The 12652-nt window shown below is 42.4% G+C and overlaps 1 protein-coding gene across 1 annotated transcript; it reads right to left on the bottom strand.

Moving 5' to 3' along the window:
• Window positions 1-498: 498 nt before the first annotated feature.
• On the bottom strand, window positions 499-5315 carry Tmem247 (transmembrane protein 247). Its single transcript, XM_042675451.1, has 3 exons — window positions 5199-5315; window positions 4233-4559; window positions 499-711 (listed from the first exon to the last, which is right to left on the bottom strand). The coding sequence occupies exons 1-3, from the start codon at window positions 5313-5315 to the stop codon at window positions 499-501; spliced, it is 657 nt and encodes a 218-aa protein (XP_042531385.1).
• Window positions 5316-12652: the final 7337 nt, after the last annotated feature.

The raw sequence follows: 12652 nt of genomic DNA on the forward strand, positions 1-12652 counted from the left end.
TTATTGGGACACCTGTTACATTATTTTCCATCTCTAGGGTCTTAATTTAATCATACCTCAAAGTCCCTTTTGCTGTAAGGTAGCATGTTCACCATTCTGGGTCTTGAGACATGGACACCTCGGTGTGGGGACTATTGTTAAGCCCACCACGGGCTCTCCCTACCTCAAGAGAATAATCTACGACATGTGTTGATGTGGTAAACCCAAAGTAGCTTGGGCATTGTGTGATTCTATGACTCTGGAAAGGTCTTTTAAACCCTTCCTTCCCACTGAGACCTCCCTAACCCACTAACTTCTGAAATCTCTTGTCTGGATAAAGTATGGCCAGCCAGTGAGCACGTGGGCATCAGGGGGCTGTATGTGTTTTCCTCACACTCAGGTACAATGTCCAGCATCTGATCCTTTCTTAAGTGCAGGCTCCATGGAGGGGAGATACAGGATGATGGACAGAGAAGCCAGGGAGGCTACAGGTTAATGGAACACTCTAGTATAGGGTTTCTAGTGATGGAGAAAGCAGAGGCATTGGAAGTAGGACCAGAAAGTTTTAATCAGACACAGCAAAATGGCGGCAATGCAGAACAGGTAGTGCTTGGAGAAGAGGAAGAAGACCATCTCCTTCGTGACATAGATTATGTGTATAAGGATGAAGCAGTACAGGAACATGGCAAACTGGTTCTGAGGAAGCAAGAGGTCCTGGAGGCCTCCGGAGAACTGTGGGGGGAAAAGGAGACAATGGCACGGGCAAAACCAGAACTGGTGCTCTGCAGATCGAAGTTCAATCCTACTGGGTTCCTTCCTGAATATGACTTGGGGCAAGTTATCATCCTTACCTAAGGGAAAAGAGTGCTCCCTTCATAAGATCAAAATTCCTAGGAATGACAAAATTCGTAGTAAGGCCACTGTCATGTAGAGTGAATTCATCAATTCATTCATGAGTTCCCTCTCCCCAGAGTTAGACTTGGATCCTAAGAGTGTTCTCTGGGTATTGTGCCTTGACCCTCAAAACCTAGTTTCCTGGACAGTAGCACAATGAAAGAGCACAAATGGCTGTTTCTGAGTCCCTGAGTACCAGGAACAATCATATATGAGTCAGTCTGTGGTTCTTGAGGGTTTGGTCTCTCCTGGGGACTGGTGATGAGAAATGAGTGCAAGGGCTTCCTGTGTCTACAGAGCATTGGACCTCGGGAAGAGCAGTTTGAATGGTTTGGTTGATCCTTCCTGTGAGTTATTCTGCTTTTGGAATCTGTGTGACTGGCATCTGATAGACCCCAATTTTTAACTGTAGTAAGCATGAATACATCCATAAGCCAAAAGCTGATAAAACTATTTTGATCTGTAGTTAAGGGACTGCTAGCCATGGTTCATTCTTTACAAATCATGCCACCCTTTAAAAAGGTGGTAGGGACTGAGCTGCCCTACACTAGCAAGAAAAGCACTCAGACAAGTATTTTCAGTATGATGAAATCCATCCATCCTCAGAAAAAGAGAGGTGGGGACTCCACGGTTCCAGTGCCTCCCACTTTTTAGCAAATGCACCACAAGTCAAATACTTGTAAACTGCGACCAAAGGTCAAAGTCTTAGACTTGCCATTGTTAAAAAAGGCTACATAAACTATGAAGTTAACTAAAAAAGTTATATGGGCAGAAGACGACTCAGGAAACAGGACCTCTGGCCTCTGCCACCTCTTTGTGATCTGCCTAAGTTCTCAGTCTGAGGAGCTGATGGCAGGTAATTATGAGTTTGATAACATGCATGGTAATATGCTAAGCATTTCCATCTCATCTAGTAAGGAGAAAGATTTTCAAACTAAAAAGGGCAAAACAAATATGGTTAGGAGAAGACACAGATCAAAGAGATAGTATAATTCCATATCTGCTTTAAAAAGTTTCAGGCTCAAATTTGTGACAAATTTTATCCCATGATATAGAGAAAATCCATAACTTTGGGAAATGAAGTAATTCAAAAATATTACCAGATGCTGGTGGCTTGCTCCTATAACCCTAGCTACTCAAGAGGCTGAGATCTGAGGACTGCAGTTCAAGCCATTGTGGCAGGAAAGTCCATGACATTCTTATCTCCAGTTACCCACCAAAAAAGCTAGAAGTGGGTCTATGGCTGTAGTGGTAGAGTACTAGCCTTGAGGGAAAAGGCTCAGAGACTGTCCCCACAAGCCTTGAGTTCAAGCCCAGGACTGGCACACACACACATACACACAAAATCCCACAAACTAAAGAGTTAAAAAAGTGTCAGAATATAAGACAAGTATATTTTAAGGGGGAAAAAAATAAAACAATGAATTTGAGAAGTCTCAGTTCAGTAAGTTTGGCATAGCTCAGTAATATCATTTAATGTATAATTAAAGAGATTATTATTATTTAACTGTTAAGAAGCCAAGATATGTTCACTGAAAAAAAAATCATGTAAAAACAAGCCTATTTTTAAAAAAATGACCAATTAGAGAAATGATATAAGCAATATAATATCTTCTGAGGAGCTAGCTACTTGACAGTATCTCAGGCAATGTCTTTTCCTCAAGCTAGAGAAATATGAGTTGGATAAAATGTATAACTCCAGTGTACTGATGAATGGATCATTGCTAACCTGTTGAGATATCCTTTAGTGATATTTACTTTAGTTTGTATCCTCCTCAACAATTACAGCAATGATTTGGGTAAAGACAGGCCAGCTTCTCAGAACTGAGAATGACTCAGAACTGGGAGGCATAGCTAATACATTACATCCCAATCAAATTAAAAAGTGGTGAATGTAAGTTGCTGCATTTGGGTCAAGAAGTGAATTGCCTGAGTACATAAAAATGGTAATAGCTAATATTTATTGAGTGCTTACCTAATGTACTAGGATCATTGCAAAAGGGCTTTACATGCATTATCTCACTGAATTCTCACTATGACACTAAGGGGTAGTTGGTACCTTAGGCTCAGGGAGGATTAGAAACTTTCCCAAGGTTAAGGAGCTTATATAAATGGTAGAGCCAAGATTTCAATTTAGGGCTGATTTCTTTTTAATTGGTCATGGAGCTTTAACTCAGGGTCTGGGTACTGTCCCTGAGCTTTATTGCTCAAGGCTAGCACTCTACCACTCTCAGCATTCATACTTCCAGTTTGAGGACCACTTTGACCACTTTGTGCACCACTTCCAATTTTCCGGTGGTTAACTGAAGATAAGAGTTTCATGGAGTATTCTGCCTGGACTGGCTTCAAATCATGATCCTCAGATCTCACCTTCCTGAGCAGATCGGATTCCAGGCATGAGCCACCAGTGCCTGATTAAAGCATAGGAAACACTGTTTTAAATAATACAGTCTTTCATTATTGAGTGATTATTATGGTCTAACCACTGAGCTAAGCACTTCACAGCTCATTTCATTTCTTTTTTGTTGTTATTTTGCTTTGTTTTTAGTCAGTACCGGGGCTTGACCTCAAGGCCTTGTACTTTCCCTAGGCTTTTTTGCTCAAGGCTAGTGCTGTACCACCTGAGCCACACCCTTATCTGTGGCTTTTTGATGGTTAATTGGAGATAAGAGTCTCCTGGACTTTTCTGCCTGGGCTGGCTTTGAACTGTTATCCTCAGATCTCAGTTTCCTGAATAGCTAAGGTTACAGATGTGAGCCATCAGCCTGGCTTTTAAGAAAGTGTTCTTATTCCCGTTTAGTTCCATCCAGGGCTGAGTGTACATTTCTTGAGAAGAGATGGCTGCTTCAGTTGAGCTACCAAACAGTGTGATGCAACAGTACAAAGGCAGCCCTGCACAGGAAGGCTGTGGTTCAGTCAACACTCACGGACTGCACCAGAGCAGGGTGCTGGGTCTCCTCGCCCTGCCTCACGTTCTATGAGATGAAAGAGGAATTGAAAGTGGTGGAAATGTGGTCTTGGAGAGAGTGTTGAAGACTGTTTCCTTGAGCTAACCTTATGGCTGTTGGGTAGATGATGAGGTTCTAGGCTCTCTCCTAGCTCAACTCTCTTAGAAGGTGGGATTCTCAACACTAACAGAGCAGAATGGTTCCAGGCCTGGTCAGTTCTCAGCCTATTCTGGGAAATGGCCCAAGGATGCTCAGCCCTTCAGCCATACCCAGGACCCGTAGGCAGAATACAAAGTCAACCAAATAATGTGGACTTGATTCTGTCCTGACCTATGGAGTCTGACCCCATGCCCCTTGACCCCTAGTGTCTGCCCTGGCCCCTTAAGGACAGTGCCTCACCCTCACACTTACCTGGCGGGGCCCTGCCTGCTGCTGCAGCTGCTCCATCACCTCCTCATGCTGCCGCTGCCTCTCATTCTCCTCATGGAGATACTTCAAACGTGTCAGCTCAAACTCCATGCGCACCTTCTCCAGCTCCATTGTGTTGTTGTGCTCTTCTCCTGGGCCTGGGGGCAGTTCTGTGGATTCGAGTCCGGGTCCATCGCCTGCTTGGCCCTTGGTGGTAGCACCAGCCTTTTGGGATAGTGTCTTGGGGGGCCCTGGGCAGCCTCTATCCTCACAAGTTTCCATCTCCTCCAGGTAGTCATAAGAGGAGTCTGGCTTGGGGGCCTCTGCTTCCTGGGAAAGAGGGAAAAGGAAGTGGAGGAAACATGGGGCTACTGCTCCTCCAGCTCCAAGTCATGCTGGCCTAGGGTATTGCAAGGTTTCCTGAATTTCAAATGTTGAGACTGGGTTCTTATCAGCAGTGCACTCAGATGGAGTTACTAGAACTGGAGGGCTAACACAGAACAGGCAACAAAAGGCAAAGGACGGTGTTCTAAAGTTGCAAACAGGGCCCTGGAAGTGGAAGGAGCTCTCTGTCTCTCAAGCCATCTACTCTACCTAACATTTTATGGCACCGGCTCTTCCGGAGGCTCCAGAGAGAGAGGAAGAAATTTAGGGTCTGTGTTGAGAGAACCTAAACCTAGAGGGACCAGCGAGAGGAATTTGGAGGGTTCTGTGTGAAGGAAGGAAGGGACAGGGCCTCAAGTGGGAATGTAGAAAGGCAGGCAAAGCCCTCTTGAAGTGACTTCACAGTCTTGGGAAGAGCTACCCGGTTCTGGGGGAGAGCTGGGTGTTCATTAGGGTACAGAGGGAAGCCCTGTCCTTAACAACTCTCTGCATTTTCTAGGCCCCACCTTCTTCTTTCACCTAGTCTTAGGATGCCCTTCTCTGTGTGGAATGGCTGGGGGAAGTGAAATGAGGTGGTCTTCTTACCAAAGAAGCCTTTGGCTTCCCTTCAGGCATGGAGTCAGCAGGCACCAACTTGGATAAGGTGGGACAGCTTTCTCCTGCCCCCCGGTCTTCCATCACTTCCCTGTCCTCTGTTGCCATTCATAAAACTGGGGTGCTGGTAATTGGAGCCAGAGGACATCTTCTGCGGCAAGAGCACTTGCCTTCACCAGGTGTCATAGCCAGGCTGCCATCACAATCCCTTGTCCTCACAATAACCCACATTCCACCAGTTGCTAGGGCCCCTTTGGTATGATGCCTTTGAGGTGCACTTCTTAGGACTTGCAGGATGGGCCTTTCTCACCCCTCAGGACTTGTGCTGAATACAGAATTTCACCACTGGATGCCCAGAATCCCCTTTTATGAAATATTTTTTTTGGTGGGTCATGGGGCTTGAACTCTGGGCCTGGCACTGACCCTGAGCTCTTCAGCTCAAGGCAAGAGCTCTACTACTTGAGCCACAGCACCACGTTCGTTTTTCTGGCAGTTAATTGGAGATGAGTGTCATGGACTTTCTTGCTCAGGCTGGCTTTGTACCGAGATCCTCAGCTCTTAGCCTCCTGAGTAGCTAGGATTATAGGCATGAGCCACTGGCACCAGCATAAAATCTATTTTTTTTTTATTTTTTAAGTGTAGATTATGTTGGAAATGAGTCACAATTAGCTCCACAAATTCCATTATGGGCTGAATTGGGTTCATTTCCTCTCATTTCTTATGTCGAAGTTCGAAACCCCAGATCCTCAGAATGTGACTCTTTACAGTGCTCCTACCACTAAGATTCTAATCCAATATAATTGGTAACCTTATAAAGAAGTGAAAAATTTGAGTCTGACATGTACAGGGAATATGTAGAAACAAGAAGAGAGGCTTTATATTAAGGTTTTTCAGAGAAACAAAACCAATAGGAGATATACAAAATGATAGGTGTTAGAAGATCTAATTCATGAAAAATTCTGGAGGTAGAGAAGTTTTACAATCTCTGTCTGCAAGCTGGACACCCAGGAAAACTGTAGTATAAATTCTAGTTTGAGTTCACAGGCTTGAGAAACTAAAAGCACCATAGTAGAAGATCCAACCCAAGGGCAGGAGACCCTTGAGTCAATTTACAGTTAGGCAGAAAGAATAAATTCAATCATCCTCTGCCTTTTGTTTTATTGAGGTCCCTAAGGGTTGACTGAGAAGATTATCCCACCCACACTGAGAAGGATAATCTACTTTTCTTTATCCATTCATTCAAAGGCTAACATCTTCCAGAAGCACCCTCAAAGAACATGCTGCAATAATGCTTAACCGGATTACTGGGCATCTCTGTCAAATTGGACATAAAATTAACCATCACAGGTCTGGAGCAGCTCCTTTTCACATGCACCTCTGAAGGAACCAACCTGGTTACCTCTTTGATCTCAATGTCTAGCCTCCTGGCCTATGAGTGTATAAACGTTGGTTGAACCAGCTAGTCTGAAGTATTTTGTCATAGCAGTACCAGTAAGCTAATACAGTCTTGGGGATATCATATATCCCCAAGATAGAATGAATTGAGGAGGGGTAACAGATTGGAAGGCTGGGAAATAAACTTTGTCTTCAGTTTTATGAAAACTACAAAACATTTTGTTATTTGGAGGCAGGCCTCCAAGAGAAGGAGAAAGCTACATTTGAGTTGTATTCTTTTCTGTTCTCTCTAGCTGTGTGCCTGTCTGATGCTTGTCTGAGGCCTTCATTAAGAGTATTTCTAGAAGATATTATCCTTTGAATTACCCCCATTTCCTGTCCATAAGAGGGCTAAGCAAATGATAGCTACCACCATTATCGCTATAAGAATGGAAGTTTGTAAAGGAGAGAAGGCAGTGTTCAAGATTTGCCGTTTGTTTTTTTGGATTCTAATTCATTTAATTCTGATTTAATTTTGATTATTTCTTTCCTTCTACTGGATTGGGGTTTATCTTGCTGCTCTTTTTCAAGGAGGTTTAGATGTGTCATTAAATTGTTAGTTTCAGATCTCTCCAATTTGTTGATGTAGGAGCTCAGAGCTATAAACTTGCCTCTGAGTACTGCCTTTGCTGTGTCCCAGAGGAGCTGGTATTTTGTGTGTTCATTTTTGTTGAATAGCATGAACATTTGAATTTCCTTTCTAATCTCTTCCATGACCCACTCATGATTCAGCAGTGTGTTGTTCAGCCTCCATGTGATACCGGACTTTCTTTGGTGGCTTTTGGTGTTGAGTTCTAATTTTATTCCCTGTGGTCAGAGAGAATGCAAGGTATAACTTCAATGTTTCTGAATTTAGACAAGTTTGCTTTGTGGCCTAAAATGTGGTCTATTTTAGAAAACGTTCCATGTGCTGCTGAGAAATTGGAGAGATCTGAAACTAACAATTTAATGACACATCTAAACCTCCTTGAAAAAGAGCAGCAAGATAAACCCCAATCCAGTAGACGGAAAGAAATAATCAAAATTAAATCACAATTAAATGAATTAGAATCCAAAAAAACTATAGAAAGAATCAACAAAACAAAGAGTTGGTTCTTCGAAAAACTTAACAAAATTGACAGACCCTTAGCAAATCTTATCAGAAAAAGAAGAGAACACACCCAAATTAATAAACTCAGAGATGAGAATGGAAACATCACCACGGAAACAACCAAGATTCAGAACATTATAAGGGAATATTTCTCAAAACTTTATGCTAATAAGTTTGAGAACTTGACAGAAATGGACCTCTTCCTAGCAAATATTGACATGCCAAAACTAAACCAAGATGAGTTAAACTATCTTAACAGGCCCATATCAAGCATTGAAATAGAAACAGCAATAAGAGACCTCCCAGCTAAGAAAAGTCCAGGACCAGATGGTTTTACAGCGGAATTTTACAAGGCCTTCAAAGCAGAGCTCACACCAATTCTCCTCCAACTCTTCAATGAAATTGAAAGAGAAAACTCACTATCGAACACATTCTATGAAACCATCATAACCCTCATCCCAAAACCAGGCAGGGACTCATCAAAGAAAGAGAACTATAGACCCATTTCTTTGATGAACATTGATGCAAAACTTCTCAACAAAATTTTGGCCAACCGACTTCAACAATTCATCCAAAAAATCATACACCACGATCAAACAGGATTCATTTCAGGGATGCAAAGCTGGTTCAATATACGCAAATCAATTAATATTATTCATCACATCAACAGGAGCAAGAATAAGAACCACATGGTTATCTCAATAGACGCAGAAAAAGCATTCGACAAGATCCAACACCCCTTTATAATGAAGGTTTTGGAAAAATTAGGAATCCATGGAACATTCCTCAATACAATAAAGGCTGTATATGACAAACCTACAGCCAGCATTATACTCAATGGTGAAAAACTAAAGCCATTTCCTCTTAACTCAGGAACAAGACAAGGATGTCCACTCTCTCTACTTCTCTTCAATCTAGTATTAGAATGCCTATCTACAGCAATAAGACAAGATACAGACATAAAGGGGATCCAAATAGGGAAAGAAGAAATAAAACTCTCCCTCTTTGCAGATGACATGATCTTGTATTTAAAGAATCCCATAGACTCCACTCCCAAATTACTCAAGCTGATTCAAAACTTTGGCAAAGTAGCAGGTTATAAAATTAACCCCCAAAAATCAATGGCTTTTCTGTATGCCAACAATGAGAAAAGTATGGCTGAAATTAGGAAAGCAACTCCATTTGTAATAGCCCCACAAAAAATAAAATACCTAGGAATTAACTTAACTAAAGAAGTGAAGGACCTCTATGATGAAAACTTTAAAATCTTGAAAAAGGAAATCAACACAGAACTTTAAAAAATGGCAAAACCTCCCATGCTCCTGGATTGGAAAGATTAACATCGTGAAAATGGCAATACTTCCCAAGGCTATCTACAAATTCAACGCAATACCTATCAATATTCCAACCTCATTCTTCAAGGAAATAGAAGAGGCAATCCAAAAATTCATATGGAACAATAAAAGACCCCGAATAGCAAAAGCGCTTCTCAACGGAAAGAACACTGCTGGAGGAATATCAATACCAAATTTCAAACTCTACTATAAAGCCATAGTAATCAAAACAGCTTGGTATTGGCATAAGAACAGACCTCAGGACCAATGGAATAGAATTGAAAACCCAGAAATGAACCTACAGACCTATAGCCATCTAATCTTCGATAAGGGAGCTAAAACAATAGAATGGAAGACAGACAGCCTCTTCAGTAAATGGTGCTGGCAAAACTGGTTAACTACATGTAGAAAACTAAAGCTAGATCCTTATATATCACCCTGCACCAGAATCAACTCCAAATGGATCAAAGACCTTGAACTCAAAGCAGACACTCTGAAAACATTACAGGATGGAATAGGAGAAACCCTAGGTCTCCTTGGCTCAGGCAGAAACTTTCTGAATAGAGACCCGGAAACACAACAAAGAAAGGTTGGACAAATGGGATTGTATAAGGTTGCAGAGCTTCTGCAGGGCAAATGACATAGCTAGCAAGATCAATAGAAAGCCCACGGACTGGGAGAAGATCTTTACTAGCCATACAATGGACAAGGGTCTCATATCTAAAATATACTTGGAACTCAAAAAATTAAACCACCCAACAACAAATCCTCAAAGAAACAACTGCCCAATAAGTAAGTGGGCGAAAGACTTAAAGAGAAGCTTCTCTGAAGAAGAAAGAAGGATGGCCAATAGACACATGAAGAAATGTTCAACATCCCTAGCCATAAAAGAAATGCAAATCAAAACAACATTGAGATATCACCTCACTCCAGTTAGAACAGCAAAAATCAAGAACTCTAACAACAACAGATGCTGGAGGGGATGTGGACAGAAAGGAACCTTACTTCATTGTTGGTGGGAATGTAAACTTGTTCAACCACTTTGGAAAGCAGTATGGAGGTTCCTCAAAAGACTTCACATAGAACTCCCCTATGACCCAGCAATCCCACTTTTGGGCATTTACCCTAATGTTTACAAAAAAGACCACACTAAAGCTACCAGCACAACTATGTTTATTGCAGCATTATTTACCATAGCTAAGATATGGAACCAACCCAGATGCCCCTCAGTAGATGAATGGATCAAGAAAATGTGGTATATATACACAATGTAATTCTATGCCTCCATCAGAAAGAATGACATTTCCCCATTTGTTAGGAAATGGAAAGACTTGGAAAAAATTATATTAAGTGAAGTAAGCCAGGCCCAAAGAAACATAGGTCCCATGGTTTCCCTTATTTGCAATATCTAGTATAGGTATGAGTCAAGCGGAAAAAGTCAGAGAATGTGATGTTAGGAAAACGAACCCTCAAATATGTATTTTAATGTTTTTGTTTGTTTCATGCATGTGTTTCTAACGCATTTATAAGATTATTTCTTTGTTGCTTTGTATGTCCCTCCCCCACAGTGTAGCCCCCGCTTTCACTATATTTGATGTCAGTATAACATGTGGAGGAGATGGGGACAAACAAGTCGTTTAAGGATTCAGGTGGACCTGTTGCAACAATGAGAAGTACAAAATGTCATGTCAAAACCAGCTTTACAATGTCAGTGTGGGGGGGGAGGGGAGGAATGATTGGGTGGGGGGGAGGGGGGAGGCTGGGAAGGGAGGTGAAGGGTAAACAAAGGAGGAGGCTGCAATGCTTGGTAAGAAATGTATGCATTTTCCTGCCCATGTAATTGTAACCCCTCTGTACAGTATGTTCTCAAATAAAATAAAATTAAATTAAAAAAAAAAAAAGATTTGCCGTTTGTCTTTCTTGTAGATCTTTAAGAGGACCATGGCTTTCTTCTCATGATATTATGGCAATGTCTTGATAAGTCATCAATCTTCATTGGCTTCTCCATTTCTGCTTGCTGCCCATCCCTACCCCACCTATTTCCTACAAAGCTGACCCTCATATAGCTGCAGTAGAGTAACTAAGTAAGTAAAGCAGCATATTATAGGGCAAAACAGAGCTTGAGACCCTCATTTCCTATTTTCCAAGATTTGATGACAATCACCAGCCTGTCATTTAAGGAGTGCCCCTGGAAGTTGGGGAGACAGGTTGCATGAATTTGGGGTTGGTTTGACACTCACAGCAGCATGAAAAGAGCCTCTGCCTCCTTCACCACACGCAGAGAAAAGGTTCTTGCAGTAAAGGCACATAAATGAGAAAGAGGGACACATGGGATCCCAGCAACAAGGAATTGGGATGCCTTGGCCTCCCAGGAACTGTGTTGGACTCAAGGAAGTTCTAGATACCCACAGACAGAGCTGGTACCCTTCACATGTGCTTGGCCATTGCTATTTCTTGACCCCGGTGAGGATTTCTGTTTTGGTGTCTTCTCATTTCTCCTGCGATCCTTCCTCATTTCCCTTACTGCATAGTTTCAGTGCAGGCAAAGATGATACTTCCTTCTGATTTTACTTCACTCACAGCTTCAGATTCTAGTGCCCATCACGCCTCTGGCCTCGTGGCCTCTCTCCGACTTTGTATTGTTTGTCCTGAGTCATTGGTAATTTCCTAGTAAAATTTCCAAGGACATGCACAAGAATGACTTGTCTTATTGGTACCAGTGCCCATTCTCGTTCCTTCTGAGGTGACGTGGGAGATGGGAAGGGAAGTGTCATATGATAGAGTTCATAGAAAGCTCAGTTTCCATCAGCAGGACCAGCAGGTGGGTCAATTTTCCCTTGAACGGGCAGAGAGGGTGTAGTGCAGACCATGTTGAAGGTTGGAGGGTGCATTCATGGAGTAATGCATTAGAGGTTTGGCACACACGCAGATGAGACACTTGTGTGCTAGTGTAGCACTTATAAGCTTTCTGGTGCATTAGCTTATTTTGTTTGCAGCATACTCTTATGAGGCTATGTAAAACAGTATAATTACTGCTACCTAATACTGGGGACTTGAGTCATACAGAGAATGGGAACCGCTTATAGCAGCCAGTCAGTCCCCTCCCCCCCTTTTTTTTTGGCCAGTTGTGGCACTTGAACTCTGGGCCTGGGCACTGTCCCTCTTCAACTCAAGGCTAGTGCTCTTCCACTTGAGCCACAGTGCCACTTCCAGTTTTCTGGTGGTTAATTGGAGATAAGAGTCTCATGGACTCCTGCCCGGGCTGGCTTTGAACTGCAGTCCTCAGATCTCCACCTCCTGTGTAGCTAGGATTACAGGCGTGAGCCACAGTGCTTGACTAATCTGTTTCCTTTTCATCACTCTGTCTTTTGAGAAGTCATCCAAAGCTAGAATTTCATAAGCAGCTAATGACTCTAAGTAGAGAGTTATCAAGGGCCCTTTCACTTTTGTGAAGCAGGTAGTAGCCCTCAAGAGGGTGGGGTAGAGTGGGGGTGGGTGGAGGGGTGGGGTAAAGGAATGCATTGCTTTTTTTTCTTTACAACTCAGGGTCTGTTCCCAGCTAGTCAAGCACTCTAGTATTTGAGCCA

The sequence above is a fragment of the Dipodomys spectabilis genome, unplaced genomic scaffold (assembly GCF_019054845.1).
Source record: "Dipodomys spectabilis isolate Male_0828 unplaced genomic scaffold, ASM1905484v1 ptg000026l, whole genome shotgun sequence".
NCBI classification, from domain to species: domain Eukaryota; kingdom Metazoa; phylum Chordata; class Mammalia; order Rodentia; family Heteromyidae; genus Dipodomys; species Dipodomys spectabilis.